Source organism: Aspergillus ibericus (genome assembly GCF_003184845.1).
Source record: "Aspergillus ibericus CBS 121593 unplaced genomic scaffold BO80scaffold_3, whole genome shotgun sequence".
NCBI lineage: Eukaryota > Fungi > Ascomycota > Eurotiomycetes > Eurotiales > Aspergillaceae > Aspergillus > Aspergillus ibericus.
This window is the reverse complement of record NW_020292101.1, coordinates 762,722-780,129: the sequence shown is the minus strand read 5'-3', so window position 1 is coordinate 780,129 and position 17,408 is coordinate 762,722. Positions and strand designations below refer to the sequence as shown.

Genomic DNA, 17,408 nt, shown 5'->3' with positions numbered 1-17,408 from the left:
GTATGTACTGACAACTACATTCCAAATGAGCTATGCAATGAAAGCAGCGAAAAGAGGGGGTGAATGTTTCCAAACGCCCGGAAAGGGAAGAGAAAGGTTTGATCAAGAGCAGATATAATCGGAGGATTATATCGGGGTTGATCGAGGGTCAATTTACAGAAGGGCAGCGAGGAGACCAGCGAAGAGAACGCTGGCCGAGGCGCCAACCTGAGTAGCAGCACCGGTGTAAACACTGGGAGAGGCGCTAGCAGAGGCGCTGGTAGAAACAGAGATAGAGCTCGAGGCGGCGGCGGGGGAGCTGCTGCTGGAGGAGCCAATGGTAGAGCCGGAGCCGATGACGGCGGCGGAGGAGCTGGCGGCAGCGGCACCGGAGGTGCTGGAGCCGGAGCCGGAGCCGGTGCCGGTGCTGGTGCTGGTGCTGGTGCTGGAGGTGCTGGAGGTGCTGGAGCTGGAGCTGGAGCTGGAGGTAATGTTGCAGGAGTCGGTGTTGACAACAATGCTGCTGTAGTCACCAGTCTCGTCGGAGTAGGTGTAGGTGCAGCCAGGGTTGTAGTTGGTGATAGTGACGGACGAGATGATCATGGTGAAGGGGCCATCAGCATAGTCGGTCTCACCACCAGCCCACTCAATGGTACCAGCGGGCTCAGAGGAGTCACCAGCAGCCCAGATACCGAGCTTCAGGCGCATGGGAGTCTGGGGGTAGCGAGTACCGCTCTGAGCATCAGCGTAGTTGAGGGTGCGCACGGCGGTGCCGTCGATGCTCCAGGTGGTCGACGACTCGGTCCACTCAACAGTGTAGGTGTGGAAGGTGTCCTGGGGGGTCGACACGGTTGCCCAGGTAGCACGGTCGTAGGAGGAAGTATCACCCTTGCCGAAGTAGTTGGTCTCAATCTGAGTAGTATCACCACCAAGAGCCTCCTATAAGTCTCAATGTGGTTAGTCTACTTTCCCCGTGCATACTGGTTGATTAAGGTGCAGGCGGGCGTGCATAGTAGGGATGGGTAGGGGTAACAGGTGAACAGGAAAGGGGGGCTGGAGGAACTTACCCAGTCGATCTCGTCGAGAACGTCCGACTCCAAGACGATAGCACTGCAGATACCGGTACCGGCGGCAGCCTTCATGACAACTTCAGCCTTTCCGAAGAAGAAGTAGAAGTCCGTCTCAATGGTGGGGGCTTGGCCCGACTCGGTGATGATGAACTCAGCACCCTCAGAAGTGAAGGTCACATTGTCGGCGGTAGTAGTCCAGCCGGACATAGAGCCAGAGGTAAAGTCGGTGGTGAAAGTGGTAGTGCTCAAGGCCGTATCAGCAGGGCATGTCTCTATGTGGTCGGTTAGATATGTGCGTGCATAGGTATACAAGAGGAACATACTGTTGAGAGGGTCGCAGTCCGTGTAGGTCTGCGCGGCGGTAAAGGGCAGCACTGCAGCCAGTGCAGCAGTAGCGAAGGTGCGATACATGGTGTGGTTGGTATGGGGGGTATGACAAGGCGACTTGAACGAGGGTGCAGCAAGAGTCCAAACGAAAGAAGACTCTTGCGTGTGTGTGACCTGGGGATGAGAAGGCGGGTAGAGTCGGGGGGGTTCTTAATCAATTAAATAGTGATGAAGTAACTAAGTGAATCTAGCACTCAAAGCGAACGACTGACCCAGGAACCCGGGCAACCAAATAGGGAAGAAGAGGGGAATATTAAACTTCCGTCACTATGGAACGGGGAAGTGGGAAAAGCGATGGTAATAATAAGGTCGCAGTGAATGATGCTAGCCAAGTGGGTGCCGCCATGGAGACAGGTTGTATGATATTAATACTTCCCCTGAGGGAGACTTCATCCGCTATGGAGCAGTCGAGTTGAGCCAACGAGACTAAGGATGGTAATTGGGGGCAAAAGGTGTATCCCCTGGTTCGGCCTTGCGAGGATTCTGGGCAGGCACTGGGCGAAGCCTGCGTCACGGCTGAGGTGGTCAGACACGGTGACTGAAGGAGGAACGAAGGACGACATCGATCCAGTGGAGTCTGGACTGGAGACGGCCCCAGTGAGCGAGCGACTGGCGGCCGCTGTGATAGGTGCAAATTCGTTCGTGAAGGCTGGTGTTATCCACTTTTCGACTCGGTCGGGAGGATCGTTCGCTGTGCTGACCGGCTGGGGAAAGCAATGAGGGCGTGCGTAGACTGCGTACACTGTATACGACGGCGGAGCAAGAGGCACAAAAGCTTGTGCCTGCCGCGTGTCTTGGATGATTTTCTTTGCTTTTCCTGTTTTCCCTGCGTCCCCTGCGCCTTTTTCGTCCTCCCTTCCATGGATGTTATTTTTTTTTTTTTTTTTGTTCTGCAGTGCGATAGCCCTTGTCTCCTAGTTCTCACCTCACGTCCTCCTCGAAACCGGGGCTCACCAACGGTTCAGCCAAGGGTTGAAAGGGGTCCAAGATGTCATTCGCTTAAATTGGACGAAGGAGTGGATTCTTCCTACATGGTGGTAGCGCCGCCGAGGACCGAGTCGGTGTTGGTCCTATTTAGGCAACGATGTAATTGTAGTCGTCCGAGGGCCAAGGGGGCCAAGTATTTAACCACCATTTGCCACGGTCGCATTATACGGACTCGCCGTCCACTAGCGGTCCAACTGTTGGTTTTCCCGCGTGCTGATTGTGTCAGAGATGTGTCGCAGCTTTGACGACGCGATGGAATTGCGGCCAATCGCTGCGATCCATGGATCTAACACATTGGACCTGTGGTTCAGCCATTTGAGCAGACAGCGGGAGTAGACACCACAGGTACAATCTAACGGTCATAGGGCAGTAAAATCAGTGGTCATGGTGGGCGGAATTATGATCAAATCAAAGTGCAATAATCATGACTCCGGCCGAGGGTCCGTTCCAAAAGCTTCCGCCGATATTGGATGACACCTAAGACAAAATAAAATTGGACCGTCTAAGCGCCGCCTCGGTTGGCCAAATGTTTTGCAGGTCAGAAGACAAACAAATGTCTCACCCGGATAATGTTATAACAAAGAGCTGAAGAAGATGGCTGGAGGACTCTGACCCAGAACGGAGATCGAGGGAAGCACCAGCTTACCCACTTGTTCGGTCCGTCAGCGATAAGGAGACGCATTCGGAATGAGGGTCCGAAGTGCCGCATGCTTCTGGTTTAATTTCTGGAGATGAGCCAGGAAGAATGCGCAAATAACGGTGCCTCCAACAGAAGTACGGTGGGGGGTCAGCAATAATCTCCCAGGGTGTCAGGCGCATCGTCCTTAATCTGAGACAAAAGGGGTGTTCATTTTAACTGATTTAAATTATCCGGCCCCTGAGGACAGGAGCTGTCATAAACCCTGACACTCTCATGCTTGGAGCGGATCGTGGATCGCGCGGAGGATGCTAATGCTAATGCTAATGCTACCTTGGCCGCCCTTCCGAACTCTAAGAAGCGACCTGATCACCTGCCGTAATTTTGCCCAGGCTGACCCTCCCGGGTACAATACGATACCGTCATCTATACGCCCGGTCACATGGGCTTTGCTGCCTGATGATGCCTGGCAACAGGTTGGGGAAGGCGTGCCTCAGGATGGCCTTCTTGTTGGGCGATCCAATCAATCCGGCGCCACGTTGGATGTTGATCATCACCCGACCCTCGTTTCCCCTCTTTTCCCCTTATCTTCCCTCTCCCACCTTCTCGACAAGACAACTACCCCCCAGTCCTGCAAGGCTCAAGCCCTTGACTTCTTACTATGGGCCAGAAACCCAGCAAATCTTTGCATCGCGCTAATTTGTCTCGTTCGCTCGCCGGCGCTGCGTCCTCGTCTTCTCCACTCGATCCAGACATGGACCGGAAAGTCTACATTCCGCTCTGTTTCTGCCTGATCTCCTTTGCGGTGATGGTTTATGTCAACTGATTCGAATCTCCGGAGGATCATTCTACCTTGATCTTTCACCGAACACACTTCCACACCAGATCGGCCACGGTGTCGTCTCAGCGCAAGTCGTAAAGCCATCGCATCTATCTCTACGATACCAACGATAACCGTTCCGTGCCCCACTCCAAACAAACACCTGGATATCGGCATCCCAACGCCCCATCCATACGACAAACCCACACTCAGTTGAGAGAGCCGCTCGGAACACTACCCTTTCGAGCTCAGAATCACCGTCAATCTCACCAGCCTCATGGAACGAGTAGAAGGACCGCACCGCCTGGAGCTACAACGGGAAAGGGTCGGTCGATCGACCACGCAAGCCGCAGAACACTACGTATCCCGCTAACGGGACTCCGGCCGCGCCACAGCGATCAATAACAGGTGCCAGCCAAACCACCTCGCAAATCCGTACCATATGCAGCTGCACCGATCTCACAATATCCCGAACAAAGCACGATAGAGCCGGTCTCAAAGCTCGGGGTTAAGGCTGCGCATTCGACGCTAAAGAACAATTGATATGCACAGTGACGTATGTACGTACGTACGCTGGGGCGCCACTATTGCTTGTTTGTTTTCTTCTCGGTGCTAAAAGGTTGCCCCGCATACGAGGAACAAACTAGCAACCAGCCTTTCATTCATCTTTCCCATGTGTCATTGCTACCACATGCATGTTGTTATCTATATACCCTATCTGTCTTACCAGATGAAGTGAAATCAATCCACCGTGCCAAAGGCAAACCGGACAAACTCAAGCTCTATAAATAACCACTTTTCCAGCCCAACCTCAGACACTGCGGAAAACGGTAAAGCTATCAGCCTGAAACTTGTGCTCACTGCTACCGTACCATAAAACCTATCCAAGCCTATCCAAGCTAGCCATGCATTAGAAGCATTTCGATACCGTAAATACCCCCACCAGAGATAAGACATCAACCCAAAAATAGCCCCGAACACGAACCTACCATCAGAGAAAAAGTCTCTGCAATCTGCCCATGGATGAATGACTTTTCACACGTACAGGCCCAAAATAGCACCCCTTGTGATAAATAATACGAAACTAGTCTCGAAAATTCTTCATATCCACTATGTAGTATGCGGAACCCTGATATGGAGAAGGAAATTTTATTCCAATCTTGATTGTAATTCAAGGATCATAATCTGCATCGCATACGTTATTCGTTACTTGCAACAGCATGTATGAATTATTCCAGTAGTATCTTGTCAATAAAATATCGACTAGTAGTACTGGATAGTATAACATCTGGATAAGTAGGGAGTTTTGTGAGAATACTAAACCACATACCTGGATGATACTATTACCTAGATGTAAGAGTGTAGCCGTGTTGTGAGGGTACGAGCGTACTTATTGACTACGCCATGTCAGGATGGCTTTGTGGTATTGTTATACTCCGTATTCTAGTGATGTATGTAGGGATGGGATTGATATTATTCTGTCTGGTACTTGTGTACGAGAGAGTAAAAGTGCAAGTACTAAACAAAAGAGTGTGATGAATGTTGCTTTCAACTATGTGCCGAAATTAAAGTGGTGAGATACTCTGAGAAATGAATAAGAGTCAGTCATTTACTCACATATCTGATCTAGAAGGACTGTAGCGGAATAATACTAAATTGCCTCTTTCTAATATTCCCTTGGTGCTGGTTAAAGGACTATCTAGATTTATATGACACGCTCTGCATTGTGAGTTACTTCCGTCTCGAGCCAGCTGCCGAATTAAAAACCAATTGTAGCTTACATCTGGTCATAGCACTCATCATAAATGGCCCAATAGATGCGGTCAACTCGCTCATCGGGATCTGACTCAAGGATGAGTTCAACCTGCTCCCGTATGGGCACTGCCATCCAGACCAAGTCCTTGAGTACAAGGTCATTAACAGCGAAGTCCCTATCAAGATCCCCTGGGCGAGGAATATTCTTGAGATGCCCCCTGAAAAGGCACACAATCAAGTAAGCCAGACGATGGAAACGCATCGTCCCGTATCGGCTAGGCTGAGAGCAGATTCGGACCACTGCATCTTGCAGGGCCTTTCGGGGCACTTCCTGGATCAGCAAAACCGCATATTCAACCAGAATATGGCCGAGTTTTGTCTCCCTCCCGTCCGTTCCGTGGGTCAACATCAAGAAGATACTCCCGACGATGCTTAGAATGTCGTCAACGGCGTTCTGGTCCTCAATTGAAGCATGCGAGTCTGCAGATCGGCAAAATTGAGCAGTATAGGAATCTAACAACGGGGTGAAAGAGGGATTTTCCACCATGTGTTCCAGCCCCTGGATTGACAACTGGGTGAGGGTCTGAACGATGCTTTCCGTGTCGGAAGTGAATGCCGCGTAGAAGAGCCATCTCATAACACAGGGCATGCCATCCGTATTGCCCTGCTTGAAGCGCTCCAGCCACTTGTTCGAGACGCTTCTGATAAACTGCCCTTCGTTCATCTCGACTGCCTTGCTCCAGAGCCCTATGGATTCTCTAGCTAATATACCACTCAGCTTGAAGTGGAAGCTTTTGGTGGTAGTCGTTTGGATCAGGACATGGACTGCGGAGTCACAGACCTGCTCGGCTCTTCTGTAGTCCTGTCGTTTCAGGTTAAATTCGACGTCGTCCACAATTGTTTGAAGCAGTTTTTTCAGTTGATAGCCATCCATGCGCTCGTCAAGTTCGTAAATTTCTTTCATGCAGGTGGCAAGCAATTTGGCCATACCGTCCACGACGGGCCGATACCCTGGAGGCAGTGAGACTGCCGTGGCTAGCAGCTGAACTCCCACTCTCGCCAATAGCTGCGGGTCTCCCTGCTCGGGATGCATGACCCGGATTCTTATATGCTCGATGTAATTGTCCAGGATGTTATCGAGCGCATCGGAGCCCACCTTATCGTATACATGAAGGAGAATATCTGTCCACCGCTTTGCGATGAGGTCAACTTCCTTCTTCCTCTTAGTCCGGATCATCTCAGCTAGTAACTCCACTCCGGCGAAGGTGAGAGTGTTCCAAATTTCATTCCCAAGCACCCGTTGGCCTTTTATGCTGGGCCCGGCTGACCTTTGGTTGAAGAATCCTTTGAACCCTCTCCAAAGACACGCGGGCAATTCAAGTTCGTCCTTTGCGGCGTCCTGATAAAGGGATGGGATAAACTTCTCGGTCTCCCGGCCTGTTACCCTCTTGACCGCTTCTGTGAAGACTTCTGTCGCAACATCCATCAGAAGGTCGAAAATCTCCGACTGATTCCTCTCAATCGCAGTGGTCGTGGCATGACGCCACGTGCCGATGAACCGGCTGATCCGGGTCTCCTCGCTGCTCTCAATGGCAGCCCATAACATGGAGACGGGCTTCTTTATCCTGGAATTCCGAGCCGTTGGGACCTGTGTATCTGAGCCGTTCTTATTAGTTTCACCGGAGAGCTGGGAATCCAGTGGCTGTCCTTTTGCCTGTAGGTACTGCACAATTTGCACATGTCCCATTTGATGCGCAACCTGCAATGCAGTTCCTGAGGGCCCTTGGATGCTTGGATCGGCACCTTTTTCGATGAGTACCTTCACCATGTCTTTGTGTCCATGCCATACAGACGCGATCAACGCGGTCCCAAACATGCCTCCCTGGGCGTTGATCTTGGCATTTGCCTTAAGAAGAAGTTCAATAACCTTGATGTACTCCGCGGTTGCGTCTTCGCGGATACAACCGGCCGCCGCGGCCTGCAGTGGAGTCCCGTAACTCTCGCTCCTTTTGTCGACCCCGAAGCCATGTTTCACAAGCTTCTCTACAACTTTTCCTTGACCATAGTACGCGGCCTCGTGTAAAGGCGTCCCCATCTCCCCTGCGATCACATCCAGGGATCGGAACCAGAAACCGAGACTTCGTCTTCCAACGATCAACTCCACACACTCCACGGACCCCGATGACGCGGCCGCGTGCAATGCCGTGCCGAGTTGGGTCTTGATAGCCACACTTGCTCGAACCGCGATCAATAGTCTCACGACCTCTTGCTGGCCTGCATATGCAGCGTCTATCAATGCGGTCCCGAGGTTCCTTCTGGTACATCTTCGTGTGAATTTCTTGTTTGTCGATAGCTCCTTGAAAACCTTCGTGATCCCCCGGACAGCCACATAGGATAAGGGGGTACGGCCGCCAACATCCTCAGCATTAATATCCGCACCAGCGTTAATCAATGCGTCCATGGTGGAAAATGTCCGGTCATCCCGCTCCTTACTCCATGATTTACCTTCCTCCTTTTTATCTTCACTTTCAAATCTCCTTCCATGGAACTCCGAGCCTTGTGCAGCCCAGTGTAAAGCCGTAAGGCCATTCCCATCAGTTTCATGAACCGAAAACCCTGGGAAGCTAACCGATTCGGGGAGAATTTGAACTAGCCCAAAGTAGCCGACGATGTGTGCTAGGTTGAGATGCCCGATGAGCTTTGATTGTGTGGGGAGCGTACCGCGAGTGGCACTGGATTGCCGGAGATGCATATACACCTTAAAGGCAAAAATGATGTTCTTAGGCTTCTTTTGAAACAGCCCAACAAGGAGCCTGTAAGGGCTGTTTGCCTGGATAGCATCCTGCTTAAAAGCGCGATAGTGCTCAAGGCTCTCCCGTGTATGGTAGGCCCAGCGGTCAGCGGTAATGATCATCAACGGATTCTCTCTCAGCCACTTGTTCATGGGACCGAGATCATGGAGGGAAATATTATTGTTTAGCTTGTCATCAACTTCCACATCGCGTATGTACTCGAGATAAATGTTGGCAAGAAGGGTGTGGTCAGTGATGGGCGGCGAAATGGAGGCCAAACTCTTGAATGCATCCGGTCGAAGTTTCAAGTACTCATAGATCGAAGAATGAGCGAAGCGAAAAGTAGACTTGTCGTAGTTCAGCTGGACAAGGTGTCCACAAATATGGACCAAACTCTCGGGACTGTAGTTGGTGTTGGTCTCTTTCCAGGTGGCTGCCCTCAACAACGCTCCGACAGGCATGGAACCGCTCATGGAGATGAGCAGTGTGAGAGCCCGCTTCGCTATCCCCCCATCGACAGGAGACCCATTGGCTATGGTTTGCAAGATCGTGTCATATACCTTTTCTAGTCCCCTCTGGGGTTGCAATTTTTGGACATGAGCCAACCGGCTTTCTTGAGTGTCAGGGAGATTTTGAATCTGTAACTTGGCCCAGAGGATCCTGAATCCGAATCAGTACATCATGATTGCAAGTCAAAATGCGGCAGGAATTGGCTGGCTTACATTCCATCCGACTTTTTTGCAATCAATTCTGCGATCTGGTCTCTTTCCTCTCTCAACGAATTCGCAAATAGCGTCCTTCCCATGCTCTGGGATTCGGTGATTTGAGCTCCATACAATTTGGCCACTTCCTGACCTACGAAGCTCTTGATATCTGGGTAGGTGTCGTTGGTCTCGATAGTTATTATCGGTCCGATGAACGTCAGGTCCCCACTTGGTCCATCTTTTGAAGTGACCAGGATCTTCACTCGGTATTCGTGGGACTGCGACTTGCCACTATTCTCCAGGGCTTTGAACAGCCATTTGCGGACGGATCGCGGAAGTTCATCGGCACCATCCAGAACTATGTAGACCGGTCGCTTGCACTGCTTCTCAATGTAGTCAAAGAACTTTTTTTGCATCGTCTGACAATCATCATTCGCGAAATCCACCATAGACACCGCTGCTGTTTGATCTGCATCCCGAATTCTTGCCACGAATGCCATGAGGATGTCTTTCTCAGAAGAGTTGTCTTTTTGAGTATAGTAGAAAAAGACGAGTGCTTGTTTGTCTTCCTCGAGCCAGTCAATAACGCGGGACCTACAGGAAGTCGGGAATAGTCAATAGTCGGTTCGATAATGTATGGAAGGTGTGAATGAACTGGCTTCGAGCACTCACGTCAGCGTGGATTTGCCGCATCCCACTATCAATTAGTCGGTTAGCCCGGGAGTCTTGAAGTGCTTCCAAGAGTATGAAGCCACGTACCTTTGCCCTGTATCCACAGTATTGTGAAGTCCTTACTTCTGTCCCAAAAGCTGAACTCCGGTCTGTTCAATAGCCATTCTCCAGTTCCATTCACCCGGGTTTGCTTCAACATCTGATGGCGCTCCAGGTAGTTGTAACCGAAGACATTGTTTCCAGAGATAACATTAATCTGTCCAATTTGAACACCATGGTTGACGCCCTTCTGGAAATTAGCCAACCCAACTGCGTCTCCCATGCTGCTATGAACCTGGAATGCAGATAGTCTGGGCCGGGAGGGATAGACGAGGTCACCTCTCCTCCGTTTCAGGGATCGATGATGACTTAGCAGCTTTCAAAGTGGGGGAGGAAGGAGTAATGGTGGAACAAAGTTGAAGAATCAAAGCTGTCCAAAGCTGTCTCCAAGTTGTATCTTGCGGTTAGGAATATAACAGATGAGAATCTGGTTATGATCGCAGACTATAACGTCGAGGCCTGGGCATGATAAGCTATATGTGCAACATGACCTGTAGATAGATTCGGTCAAATTTGAAGTAAAGACCGATGTTGGCCACTGTATTCGGGCCCTGTCATCTGGGTATCCAGCCTGGTCAATGGTGTGGTGGTGGTGTTTTTCGTGGTCGGCTTACGGGCCTCGATATCAACAGAAGCCGGCGACTCGGGCCTGGGCAGCCATTCTGTTGTCAAAGAGCCCGGGCAATGCGAAGACGCAGTCATGGGCAGACAGAGATGAAACACCGTCCACACCGGTCGGGCGTCCATATCGGTTCGGGGAACAGAAACATGGAGGAACTGAAGCCGTAGCTGGGAATCAGCACAGGCGCTAGATGCCAAGATCAAGACTGAAACGATCCACAGCACCAAGCCTGCAAAGCATGCGGCATGGGCCGTCAAAAGTGCCAGGCCAGACATCCCTCCGGGTGCATCGGCCATGGGGATGGATTCAGCTGACATGTATCCACAATGGAGTGGGCGCGGAAGTCCCCCGGGCGTATCGGAGAGTCCACTTCATCGGTACTTGCAGTAGTTAGCAATGGGCCTGGTCAGCATCGAGCTGACGTGGTTTCACCGCCTACTGAATTACAGACGCGCCACCAGAGTCATGGTTGCCTTGCTCTTCTCTTGTTCTTATCCACAGGAGGTAGCCTCGTTGTTGCTCTACTTTACACCAGATTGGCACGATACGGGTTAATCCCGAGCTCTCATCCTCCAGCTGAGATGAAAGTATTGGGAAGTAGACGGCCCACATTCCCCGATAAAGAGACAAGATTCGTTTGCCACTTACCGCAATCTCCCGATGGTGAGGCGGGCGTTTTCTTTACTTTCTTTTTTGCCTGTTTACTTTTTCCAAGCAAAAATCTGTCGCTCCCTCTGCCGCTTATCACTGGACGATGATTTATTTCTGAAACCATGATGGGAGGCGCAGAATATGAATCGAAGTGCATGTCAGCCTGATCATTTGGCTATCACCTGCGGCGTTGCAGCGATAACAACACCAACCAGCATGCAGCCATATCATCCGGAGATAACTCCTCGGACTTGGTAACAAGCCTTGGCCTCGCCTTCCCACTACCAAGCCCCACGATTTGTCCCAGGGTCAATGTGTGAAATAGGGCGTCAACCAAATGACGTGCCAGGACTCGGGGCCTGGGCAGTAGCCCCTCCCTACTTGGTGGGCAGACAATTTCTAGTAGTCTCCAGCAACTCTCGAGCACCTTTGACAGACTGAGTTGCCCAGTACTGCCACCCGATTCCCGACACACATCTCATCACTCCCAATACTGCTGTAGGATAGTGAGAACGCCAAAGCTATATTTTTTCATCCCCAATTCCCAGTATCTACAGACACGTCATGGCTGATAATTCATGCATTGAGCAACCCAGCTAGCAATCACTTTGTCTTCCCCGGTGAGAAATTGGATTCCTCCAATCTGAGGGGGCTACATTCCCGAGGGGCTATACTCATGCAGACCACACGCATGCTACCGTGGCCTCCAGCTTAGTAGAGCATCCCCTGGGTAGGGCATACCTCTTGCAAAATGAGTTGGCATACAAGTGAGTCGGTCATCGGGCTGGAGATCAATTTCAGGCGAATAGTCTGTCCTATCTGGTGAATGATGGTCAGGCAGAATTGGGCTAATCCCCGGAGTCGGTCCATTCCCGTATAAAAGAGATGTGCTTGGCTCATCAGAGTCCCGTACGTGCACACCTTGAATGATCTCTCCCCAACCAATTCCGCCATGTTGCTGAAAATACTCCGAGACCATGATGACGCTCGAGTGGAGTAAGCCTTTCCTCTTGTTACTCCATCATCAAACATTTGCCAATTGTATGGTTAACAACCGACTCCACAGCATCGTCTTCGTCCACGGCTGGAAAGCCGACGCCGACCATCCCAGCTGGACCTCTACTCGATTCATCTGCTGGCCAGAAAAATTCATACCCGCAAAGGTCCCCGAAGCGCGGATCTTATCTTACAATTATGAATGCCAGCTCAACGACTTCTGGACCGAAGATGACGATCTCATCACGGAGCTTTCCAACGACATGATGGACCAGCTTATGGATCAGCGCACTAAAGGGGATCAGGTAGCTGCTCCCTCCTTATGCCCTATCATCGATGTGTATCTCCCTGAGCTGACCCCTTCCACAGGGAAACCGGCCCGTGATCTTCGTCGCCCATTGCTTGGGAGGCTTGGTTGTGGAGAACGTAAGTGAAGACCCATTTTCTATCCCTCAGTCGACGAGGGGAAAGTGAAGCCATTCTAACAACGACTTTACCGCCAGGCCCTGGTCCACGGAAGACAACACGACGAGCGAAAGACTCTCGTCGACTGCGTTCGGGGTCTCATCCTCCTGGCCACTCCTCATTACCAGCCCTCAACGTTGAGTCAAGTGAACAAGTACTTTCAGCTAGCCGGCGAGACACCCCTCAGTAATGAGGAATTGATTCGACGATCGAAGTGGGTGTTGTCCATCCCACGAGACTTTGCACGGCTACGAAGTGGACAGTTGGAGATGGATTTTCTGGCTTTCTACGAGGGAACAGCCATGCTGGTTGATGGAGCGAATATCAAGATTGTGGACATGAGCTTGGCTAGGCTGCCGGGGGCACCGCCGGCGGAGCGGTTGGCGGCGGATCACCTACACATCACACATATCGAAGATGGAGAGGATAGGGACATTGGGAAGCTGGTGAGGGTGCTGAAGAGGTGGGTGGCGAAGATCCTGCCGCCGTCTGAGGATGGAAATGTAAACACGAAGGTGAGCAACGTGTCAAAAGCATCGTTTGATGGATCGCATAATTATGGGATTCAGCTGGGGCAGAATTCGGGGTCAATGAGCGGGATCAGGGTCGGGAAGTAGGTTGCAGGTTCTAGTATCTCGGTCCTAATATGGACCTGGGTCGATGGCGTGTTGTTATGAGGTTTTCCTTTGAAGTACAAGAAGATGACTGGATGGAGACCATGTGAGTGGTCGGGGGTCCAACTCAGGGCCCAATTATGCTGTCAATCGGTCATTTCCCATTAGCTGTCGATTGGTCCATGCCATCGCCTCCCCCTCACTACTAAGTGCCTTACCCGAAGAGCTGCAAGTGGTGCTGCGGTGTTAGTTGCCCAAAACCCCCGCCGATAGAGCTCTTCCTTGCCACCCCACCTTCCACCTCTCTTCCTCTCTTCCTTTCTACCTAAATTGTCTGTTCCACTTTTCCATCCGATGCACCTTAGTAGTGGCAATGGCCATCAAACCAGGAAGCCCCGTTATCGAGGAGAGAGAGACGAATTTAGCGCAACTATGGGCCGCAGCGGTAGCGGACTACGAGAAGCAGACGGGGAAGAGTCTCCGACTAGGAGCATTCAGGAGCATGGATGAGGCTATAAAGGAAACGGAAGGCCTAACTCAGAAGTTCAAAGACTTCCGGAACAATAAATCTAAGATTGCTAAAGTGCGGACGGCATTTCAGAACAACCTGTGGCTCATTCAGAGGATCGTGAATACCGCCCAGGTGGTCGGAACCAACATATCGTCGGTAAGCAATATTAAGTTGCACAGAAACCGACCGACTAATCGTTTATCTTCAGGCTTTCCCTGCCGCTATGCCAGCTAATATAGTCTTCGCTGCCTTGGGACAGGTGATGCAGGTATGTAGATCTTATACAGCCGAGGGTGTTGTCTGTTGACGTCTTCCAGTCCTTTGCCGACCAGTCTGCCGATTATGATAAAGTCATGGGGTTTTTTGAGCTCACGCACCGGTTTCTGGACCGCTTGTCGATCATCGAGAACATGTCCCCTGCCCTACCCCAGTTCGAACGCTGCGTGACGCGTGTGTTCTCAAGTATTCTGAGGATTTGCGCCGTCGCGCAGAGATATGTGGCAGAGAAACGACTCAGTAGGTTTTGAACTCAGTCTTTACTTTAGGAATATTGCTAACCGTGATGTAGAGAAATGGTTCGATAACATGCTGAAAGGAGAGGATGCCGACCTGGCCGCAGCCATGAAGGAGTTAGAGGAGGCTGTGAATGAGTTGAGCCAGGCCGTGGGTCTGAGTACATTGAAGCTTGTCGAAGTCCTGCAAGAGGTTACTCAGAGCATGGATGGAAAGCTGGACTTTCTCGTCGCAAAGACCACTGCTCTCGACGAGCGAACAGTGACCATCGAGACCAACACGGGTACGATAATGAACCAGAATCAAATCCTGGTATCCAAGCAGGATGAGATGGCTGAGATGCAACGGGCGACATTAGAGATGATTACTGAGCAAAACCGACAGTTCAATACAGTAATTGACTATTTTGGATCCATTCAGATGGGCAGGAATCTCAGCGAGGACTTTGAAGGCAGCCTGCTAAAGTTGGATGTGATCCGGCTGCGACTGTCCCGTTGGCGCCAGTCTGTGGGACTGGCAAATATCAATGATGTGAACTCCCTTGAAGAGGCAAACATCTGTCCCGAAGACCTTCCTCGAGTGGCCGACCTCCTGGCTGGAATTCTAGACCGCTTCTCAGACGCCGAAAGGCTGTCGAAGCGGTTCCAGCTCCGCCGTGGGAGTTCCACGGCCGTGCTAGATCCAAAAATGGAACTAGATGGCGCCTCGGCATTACTTCACCAGAAGATGAATGACCTTGTCGCCCGCCGGATTGATCAATTGCAGGCCGAGTCGAGAGCCAAGTTACCGTTACCGATCTACGAGGTGAAGACTTTCTCGCGCCTCATTGAAGACATTGGAGAGCTGGTGAACGACCTCATCGACTCATTTCCGGCTACTCACAACATACAACGCGGACTGGCGGAGCAGGAGGTATCAGAGATGAAAGCGATCAAGGGAGCGCTTCCACTCTTGAAGGAGGCGGCTGCCGACCAGGACAGTCTGCTCGCAGAAACTGTGGCCAAAGCCATCCGAGCTACGACGACTAGTACCTACAACCAAAGCGTTGTCTTTTCGGGTCCCAACAGCGGCTTCCAAATAGGGAACAACAGTGGGAAAATTAGCAATGTGCGGATTGCCTGATGTACTGATCTTCTCTCAATCAAGACTCGTCAACATATTAGGCCAGTAATAGAACACAGTTTTCCCTACGGGAGGGAACATATGGCACCCCTTCATCACCGTCGTTTCTTACGACTACTTACGCTCTAAGCCCATCTACAGCTAGCGCTGTCAAACCTGTCGATCCCACGGGCACTACTCCGGACTGAGAAGATAGGCCAATAGAGTCCTCGGGATCACCCAAATCTCCGAGCAGCCGACCGACAGACAAAACTTGGCCACAATGTGCAACACATCGCGTAACATCCAACCCGGACTTGCTCCGGGTTTATATGCATACGAACTGGATAGTGCAGCATTGCATCGGCGTAACAAAACATTAGATGTGTTGTAACGTATCATTGCAAGAATAAAATAAAATGCGACAAACGGACAGGTGACTGATAAATGAAAAGCAAAAAGGAAATCGAATCAGGTCGTGCCCGGGATCGAACCGGGATTGCTGGAATCAGAATCCAGAGTGATGACCATTACACTACACAACCGTCTTGTTGAGATGGCGCAAATAAAATACCCTTATAAGAAAGGTTTATTTTCTGATCTGATACGGAGGTAACTGGTATGTTGGCGGCGATGGTGCACTGAATATTGAATATTCTATGTGCTTGGAGGAGGATAGTAAGCAATGCATGAGGCAAATACACATCCTCATCAAGTGGAGTTTCATGTCAGAAGCTTTACACTCCGTCTTGCATTTGATTCATCAAAGAGGACAGCAGTCGTGTCATTGGTATGCAAGTAGTTGCCTTCTTTATGTTTGTCAGAACTATCCAGTCACAACCAAAGTAAACAGTCTTTACATCAAAATATAGAAAATCCTCGTAGTCTGCTTACCCATTTCTAGCCATACCCTATATGATTCCCTCTGCCTAGATGGGCCAAGGATGCTGATCAGGTAAGTGGTGGAATCGTACCCGCACATAGAATCAATGATTGGTATCAGTCATGGGAGTAAAAATGGTATATTTGGCCAGACCATGTCATTCAATAAGCTGGGTGTTCTTATCAAGAACGGCAGTCACCTTGTTCCAGTGCCAGAATTTATAATGTGTTTGATTGTCGGCGGATATACCTTCTCATATCTCCGTGTTGTCTATTTCACCGTACATGCTGGCCACAGGAGAAGAGCCAGTATGAGTGTAAGCTATTAGCATACCCACCAGCTTCAATCCACCATTGCCACAAGTCACAGGTCACGAGTCACAAGTCCACAATACCGGATTCCCTCCGGAAACAATACCAACTTCGGTTCATTCCAAGTGCCAGAAACCCAACCCAGCAGCGAGCTCAATCTCCCATCCCAATCTCCGAGGGCAAAGGGCAAAGGGCAAATACTCTCAACCCCAACCAGCCCTGTTAAAAAAAAGAGTATTTAGCCGAGTCTAGATCCCATCCATCTCCATGATCAAAACGGTCTCGACCAAGTCGCCTCTCTCTATTAAGAGTGATGTGGGGACGCCCTGGCCAGACACTTGGCTACCATCCCATAAAACCGGAGTAAAATAGCTAGATTATACTTTAGACACCCGTGGCAACGTGGAGCGACTGGCGGAGTTGAGAATAGCCGTTGGTCAGAGGGTCTAGACCTGATGCCGCTGGAAGGGTGTTGAGAATAGGGAAGTTCAAGGGTGTGGTATCTTGATTGTTTAGTATTTTGGGAGTTTTGTTTTTCAGATTTCTTGTATTTGCTGGGAGTTGGTAGAAAGGAGATGGGGTAGATATGCAAGGAAGGGGGCCGTCGCGGCGATAGCTATACTCAAGGCAAAAAGGGTTGAGCTAAACATCAACCATACGTGACGACCTGACATGCCCTGGCATTTTTAGGGCAATAGAACATGATACGGAGCATACAACACCAAGAAAAAGAAAACAAAAAGGTCGTGCCCGGGATCGAACCGGGATTGCTGGAATCAGAATCCAGAGTGATGACCATTACACTACACAACCGTGGTTTTTGGAATGGCATTCCTTAT

At 50.6% G+C, this 17,408-nt stretch overlaps 4 protein-coding genes and 2 non-coding genes across 6 annotated transcripts; 2 read left to right on the top strand and 4 right to left on the bottom strand.

The window, feature by feature from the left end:
- Positions 1-28: 28 nt before the first annotated feature.
- On the bottom strand, positions 29-1,806 carry BO80DRAFT_136636 (glycoside hydrolase family 16 protein). The gene is made up of 3 exons (XM_025713641.1): positions 1,373-1,806; positions 1,047-1,321; positions 29-918 (listed from the first exon to the last, which is right to left on the bottom strand). The coding sequence occupies exons 1-3, from the start codon at positions 1,458-1,460 to the stop codon at positions 154-156; spliced, it is 1,128 nt and encodes a 375-aa protein (XP_025579761.1). The 5' UTR covers positions 1,461-1,806; the 3' UTR covers positions 29-153.
- Positions 1,807-10,160: 8,354 nt separating this feature from the next.
- Positions 10,161-10,703, bottom strand: BO80DRAFT_421468 (uncharacterized protein). Its single transcript, XM_025718610.1, has one exon. The coding sequence runs from the start codon at positions 10,647-10,649 to the stop codon at positions 10,410-10,412; it is 240 nt and encodes a 79-aa protein (XP_025579760.1). The 5' UTR covers positions 10,650-10,703; the 3' UTR covers positions 10,161-10,409.
- Positions 10,704-11,730: 1,027 nt separating this feature from the next.
- Positions 11,731-13,496, top strand: BO80DRAFT_136579 (uncharacterized protein). Its single transcript, XM_025713640.1, has 4 exons — positions 11,731-12,171; positions 12,242-12,476; positions 12,541-12,597; positions 12,675-13,496. The coding sequence occupies exons 1-4, from the start codon at positions 12,128-12,130 to the stop codon at positions 13,251-13,253; spliced, it is 915 nt and encodes a 304-aa protein (XP_025579759.1). The 5' UTR covers positions 11,731-12,127; the 3' UTR covers positions 13,254-13,496.
- Positions 13,497-13,551: 55 nt separating this feature from the next.
- Positions 13,552-15,517, top strand: BO80DRAFT_421466 (uncharacterized protein). The gene is made up of 4 exons (XM_025718609.1): positions 13,552-13,917; positions 13,970-14,029; positions 14,079-14,277; positions 14,330-15,517. Exons 1-4 carry the CDS (start codon positions 13,624-13,626, stop codon positions 15,394-15,396), a joined length of 1,620 nt encoding a protein of 539 aa, XP_025579758.1. The 5' UTR covers positions 13,552-13,623; the 3' UTR covers positions 15,397-15,517.
- Positions 15,518-15,848: 331 nt separating this feature from the next.
- BO80DRAFT_t33 lies at positions 15,849-15,920 on the bottom strand. Its single transcript has one exon. It is a non-coding gene; the product is annotated as a tRNA-Gln (tRNA).
- Positions 15,921-17,310: 1,390 nt separating this feature from the next.
- Positions 17,311-17,382, bottom strand: BO80DRAFT_t32. Its single transcript has one exon. It is a non-coding gene; the product is annotated as a tRNA-Gln (tRNA).
- Positions 17,383-17,408: the final 26 nt, after the last annotated feature.

What these genes read in the sequence shown, in the direction of transcription:
- BO80DRAFT_136579 (XM_025713640.1), top strand. Translation starts at nt 12,128, where the DNA reads ATGTTGCTGAAAATACTCCGAGACCATGATGACGCTCGAGTGGA. An exon ending in CATGATGACGCTCGAGTGGA is followed by an intron (nt 12,172 to 12,241) that starts GTAAGCCTTTCC and finishes CCGACTCCACAG; the next exon opens with CATCGTCTTCGTCCACGGCT. An exon ending in GAGGCTTGGTTGTGGAGAAC is followed by an intron (nt 12,598 to 12,674) that starts GTAAGTGAAGAC and finishes CTTTACCGCCAG; the next exon opens with GCCCTGGTCCACGGAAGACA.
- BO80DRAFT_421466 (XM_025718609.1), top strand. Translation starts at nt 13,624, where the DNA reads ATGGCCATCAAACCAGGAAGCCCCGTTATCGAGGAGAGAGAGACGAAT. An exon ending in TCGGAACCAACATATCGTCG is followed by an intron (nt 13,918 to 13,969) that starts GTAAGCAATATT and finishes GTTTATCTTCAG; the next exon opens with GCTTTCCCTGCCGCTATGCC. An exon ending in CCTTGGGACAGGTGATGCAG is followed by an intron (nt 14,030 to 14,078) that starts GTATGTAGATCT and finishes GACGTCTTCCAG; the next exon opens with TCCTTTGCCGACCAGTCTGC.
- BO80DRAFT_136636 (XM_025713641.1), bottom strand. Translation starts at nt 1,460, where the DNA reads ATGTATCGCACCTTCGCTACTGCTGCACTGGCTGCAGTGCTGCCCTTT. An exon ending in GGACTGCGACCCTCTCAACA is followed by an intron (nt 1,322 to 1,372) that starts GTATGTTCCTCT and finishes CCGACCACATAG; the next exon opens with AGACATGCCCTGCTGATACG. An exon ending in TTCTCGACGAGATCGACTGG is followed by an intron (nt 919 to 1,046) that starts GTAAGTTCCTCC and finishes TGAGACTTATAG; the next exon opens with GAGGCTCTTGGTGGTGATAC.
- BO80DRAFT_421468 (XM_025718610.1), bottom strand. Translation starts at nt 10,649, where the DNA reads ATGGACGCCCGACCGGTGTGGACGGTGTTTCATCTCTGTCTGCCCATG.